General features: G+C 49.2%; 1 protein-coding gene across 1 annotated transcript in view; it reads left to right on the top strand.

The window, feature by feature from the left end:
• The window catches only part of CCDC64 (coiled-coil domain containing 64), a gene marked incomplete at its 5' end in the record, with an annotated part of 43,065 nt that extends 39,226 nt beyond the window's left edge, over positions 1-3,839 (top strand). Inside the window, one exon of the mRNA XM_010291559.1 lies at positions 3,639-3,839. Coding sequence (XP_010289861.1) covers positions 3,639-3,839 — 201 coding nt within the window. The remainder of the gene's footprint in view (positions 1-3,638) is intronic.
• Positions 3,840-5,141: the final 1,302 nt, after the last annotated feature.

Raw genomic sequence — 5,141 nt, 5'->3', positions numbered from 1 at the left:
CAGCGGTCCAGTGGCTGCCCAGAAGGTGCTATACTTGGGGTCAGTGGGGGAACCCCATGTAAAGGCAGAGAGCCCTTGAGAGCAGACAAGCTGTCTCCTCCCAGAAACAAGCACCGAAGGAGGGCTACTTTCAAAGAAAACAAGCAGATACAAGAGAAAAGGTCCGGGACAGTTTTAGTAATTTGCTGCAGACCATGCAAGACCCCAACTCTACTAACAACCAGCCTGACCGGTAGAAACCTCTCCCATACAACCTCGCTCCTGTTTCAACTCCACTGTGTTTTCGTTTCTCTTTTTTTTTTTTTTTTTTCTTTTCTTTTCTTTCTCCTGCTTACAGTTTGCTTCCTCAGGGCTTTTTACTATCTGGCTCCTTTGGTTTCTGATCTAGTGGCCTTTCTCAGTTCCTGTACCAACAGCTTTAGTCGTACACCCCTCCTGCCTTTGAGGTGAGCTCCCTGCACCCTCACCAAGCACCCACCGACCCCTCGCCTGCTCCATTCGCTGCCACCATCACCCACATCTGTCTCCGTCTTCACCATCATCTGGCAAGAGGAGCCAGTGGGGGGTCTCCATCACCCCCCAATTTTCTGCACAGACTCCCCTGCCACCCCAGCACCAGACCAGGGCAGAAGGGGCAGCATCCTACATCCCATGGTGAGGCTTTACCCCCTAGGTCACCACAGTGAAAGCCAGGCTGAGGCGCACGTATCATTAATCCTCTGTATTCAGCATATCTAGTATCTGGAGAACTTCTTGAAATACAGACTGGGATTTTGCTTCTCAGCCTCGTTACCTAGTAAGTAGTGCTTACTAGGTAACATTCAGTGCTCTGCATAGGAGCTGTCTGTATCCAAGTTCTGCTTCAGTTTAGATGGGTGGTATAAATTGAGACATACTTACTAGCACAGTCAGTATTTAGTGCTGGAATATCCCCAGCTTTGGGTTAACAGGCGTTTGTTAAACCACAGGCATTTGCTTTCTCAGTTCAAACTATGTTGTCCGATTGCAGCAATACAGCAACCCCAATGCTGCTCCCATCAGCTCTCTGAGACGAGCATCAGGCCCGCTAGCACTGCAGAAAGTTGTCTCCAACATACTGACCTAAAGTGTCATTATGCAGTAATAAAATAGTTTCCAAGCACCTGATGTCCCCAGAACAGAAGCTCAACCACAGAGGCACAAAACAAGTCAGGTGATTTACATATTTTGGGGGCTATTTTGTAAAGCTGAATGTTTTTGATAAAATGGGATGAGATTCTCTGCTTTAGTTGGGCATAAATGGAGGCTTTAATCTGATAACATTTTGCTCTTACACACTTCTAGTCTACACTTTACCAAGGACCATCAACGAGATTACAGTTTTCTGTAAGCATATAATCATGCAGGCTATAAAATACACAACAAGCAAAATCCTGCATGTCCAAGCCTATCACAGGGGTGGATACGCACCTTGCTCCCATGCCTAATCTGACTCCCACTGGTGTTTAACTTTATCTGACCGGGGGGGTTACTGGGAGTAGGGAAGGAATATGGAGCAAACTTGGAAGTGAAGAGGGCTGCTTCTCTGAAACGAGAACTCGGTGGCTTCAGTACAATAGCACCGAAGTGGCACCGTTAAGTTAGAAAATGCTGTGCTGCAATGCCAGCAGAGAGCGAGCTGCAGCCTGCATGGCCACAGCCACCAGCCTCTGAGGTCTCCTTGAGCAGCTTCAACCTTTACCTCATGCAAAGGAGCCCAGCTCCAGCTCACGAAGACGATATATGCCATTTGCACCTCCTTTGGCCTCACCCCTCTGCAAAGAGCAGAAACTCCTGCCCAGAATGCCCAGAACACACCAGTACCATGTTATCCAGCTTTGTTATCTCTTTTTTAAGATGGGTCTCTTACCACTGGTGTTTGTCCTCCCTCCGCATCACCGGACACTCCTGCGCCCCTGCCCAGTGCCAAGGCAGGGACCACGGCTCTGCCCCAGCCCTGCTGCGTACATCTACCCTGAATCTCCACAGCCAAGTGCTGTGCTCTCTGATTCACACATCGGACAGACAGGGACTCGAACACAGTGCACTCTCAATAGTGTGTACTGTATTTTTATATCTATATAAAAAGTATTTTTATATAGATATAAAAATCATACTTATCCCTTGTTATGTGGTTAACCAAGGACACAGATCTGCTGTGCTGGAACCTGGATGCCTACCCCATTTGCTAGAAGAGGTGCCTTCAAAATCCAAGTGCTATACCTTTTCATGTGGCAGCTTCACCTCTGGAAACCTCTTTCACCTTAATGCTGGTGTTTACCTTAACCTCTTCAATTCTCCCTCTGCCTTTCCCCTTTCCAGCCCTGCTCTAAAAAGATCCAAAGCTTCCCCAGTCCACGTAGCTCTGCACCCTTCTGCTCCCCCAGGGAAAGTCCCCGTACTAAATTCAGGTCCAGGCCATGGCTATCAATCCTTTCCCCTGCAGAAAATGCTGCAACAAGAGGTTAGCCATCGTTCAAGTTTCCAGTCCCAGTCGACTGTTTTTATTCCACATCGAGCTACAGAGCAGCTGGGGCACCCACTGGGCGATGGCAGCACCTTCCCTTCCATCTCAGTGCTGCCCTGATGGGCTGCCCTGCACGAGGTGCCGAATGAACAGCACTTCCACCACTACAGCCGATCCAGAGTATCCTTGTTCTCACCAGATAGTGCCATCAGTTCTAATCAGGGACCAAACCACTGGAGAAGTTGATTTCTCCTGTGGGGCTAGTTTGTGTACACATGTTTTCACTAAGCTACAGTTTAAATACACAATTATAGCAGAAATAATGGATCTGAAGGATTAAAATTTGTAGAATTGATAGCCAGGTTTTCAAGGAACACATTAACACATCATTAGCAGCAACAAAACTGATTAATTATTTTACATAGAGCAATTTCACTGTACTGCAAACATGGATTAAATCAGAGCATGACTGGTACATCTGAAAAACCAGAGTGTAGCTGTTCAGGCCAAGCTGTCAGTCAGAGAGCTCCCACCACCCCGCTGGCTCTAGGGGAAGGAGCAGGTCTGAGGGGCAAGCACATTTCTCCTTGGTAAGTCTGGTGCAAAACTCACGAGGGGTCTGGAGGGCCCATGCCTGGCCCCAGCCTCTCGGCTCCTGGCAGCACCTTCCCCGAAGAAGCCCCACGAACAGCGGCTGTGCGGGCAGCTCTGTCGTGCCTCCCCGCTCCACACGGCAGGCACATAGACTTGCTCAGGACAGACATCTTTACTTTGTCTGGCATTTGATTTCAGCTGCATTTGTTCTTTTTTGTTTCTTCCCCCAAAGGGGACATCTGCAAGCTGCAGAGAGCAGAGAAACATAGTTTAGGGGTGTCACAGAGCCCCAAGCAGGTGCAATGCTCCTCTGTGAGACCACCTGAGCAATTTATCCCTCAGAATTGTGTGATTTACCTTCCTCGCTCACTAAAAAGCCTCATGGTGGCAAGCAAGGCTGAGCCTGCTGCCAAGTGGGGAAGCTAGGCCCGTCTCCACTCTTGTCATCCCTCCTCCATCTCATCACAGCACGTTTCACACCCATTTCAGCCGCGTCCCTGCACGAGCTCCCTTTGAGCATCAGCTGCCACCAACAACCCTCTCCTCTTCCTCTGCGCAGGATGACATGCACAGGGTCATTGACCAGCAGCTGATGGACAAACACCCGAAGGAATGGAGCCAGCTTGCTTATTCCTTCTCCAGTGGCTACGGCGCAAAGCGGAGTGCCAGACCCTCCCCCGTGTTCAGGCCGGAGCAGCAGGGGGACGAGCCCGTTGGGGCAGAAGGGAACCGTCTCTTTTCCTTTTTCAAGAAAAATTAATTTGAAAAAGAGAAACCTCTCCAACAGTTCCTGCTTCGAGATGGGGAGTGGGGCAGCTGCCCAGCTTGCTGATGGACCCAACTCTGATCCACTAAGAAAAAAAGAAGGGGGCAAAGGAGTTAACCCTTGAGACTCTGCACTATTTACACCGCACCTGGTCTGAACCAAATGTTTACATGAATTGGAGATTTGCAAATTGACAATGTGATACGAATAGAAAGAAATTTTTCTTATTCTTTAAGTGAAGTGATAAACTTCAGGGTATATTTTAGGCGCTTTGACACAGTCCAGTTTCTGCTGTGAAGAATAACTGATGGTGTTAAAAGCATTCTCATGCTGGAGAAGGAAATAAGCAGCCCCAAGACAAAGCAGCGCGGGGGATTGAGAACTGCCGTCACAGTGAGCACAGGGGGAGGAAGAGGGCTGAATGCAAGAGAAGAGAGGGGAGTGACTTACACCGCCCTCCGGTCCTGGCAGCTGTGATACCCTTCATCCATCCCACTGAGACTGGAGTCGCCCTGGCCCCGGCATTGCCATGATTTGACAAGTGTAGCTTTCTCCGTGGTGGAAGTTGAGCCCTCGCTGCAGATCCTGCCTGGGCACCATCTCCCCTGCAGCTCTGCACAGCTGTTCACCCCTCCCTGGGAATCCAGGCTCCTCACAGATCAGCACGGTTGTAGGACTGCTGCTGTTACTGTCTTCCCTAGCTCCCTCCTGTTAGAGATGAGTTACGGCATCTGTAGTTACACAGAATGTTAAGGATTTCTCCCCAAGAGGCTGATCATCTACAACAGATGACAAACTGGATAAGAGTTGTGGATGTTCAGTCCTGGGGCACCTACTGTCCCTCCAATGGCTAAAGGTAGTTGTGGAGCTCCAGCAAGTCACACACCTTTCCCCAAAGCCAGGTATGCCTCCCGAAGAGGGTAAGAAACCTGTCAGTTTAACTGGATAGGCTCCCAAAAAGCCTAATAATTCACTGAAAGCCTACCCATAATGATGTCAGTAGGTCTTTGGTGCTGGGTTGGCAGACTTGATCATCAGAAAACATGCAGGCATCTACCTTCACTAAAGCCAAAGGCGATTAGGGCACCTACAAAGCTCTGGAAAGCCCGCAGCTTACTCTGCCACACACAGTACCATTAGCTACGGCCTGACAAAAATAATGAGTATTTGTCCCTGCCTGCAGGTCATTTACTACACAGCCCTACAGCGAGCAGGTAGCCACATCTCCTTTTGACAGAAGATGATCAGAGCCTGCTTTGCTGTAAGCATGACTTAATCAACAAGAAGGAACGTAGC

This window comes from Phaethon lepturus, unplaced genomic scaffold (genome assembly GCF_000687285.1).
Source record: "Phaethon lepturus isolate BGI_N335 unplaced genomic scaffold, ASM68728v1 scaffold48917, whole genome shotgun sequence".
In the NCBI taxonomy this organism is placed as follows: domain Eukaryota; kingdom Metazoa; phylum Chordata; class Aves; order Phaethontiformes; family Phaethontidae; genus Phaethon; species Phaethon lepturus.
This window is presented reverse-complemented; position numbering and strand designations above follow the sequence as displayed.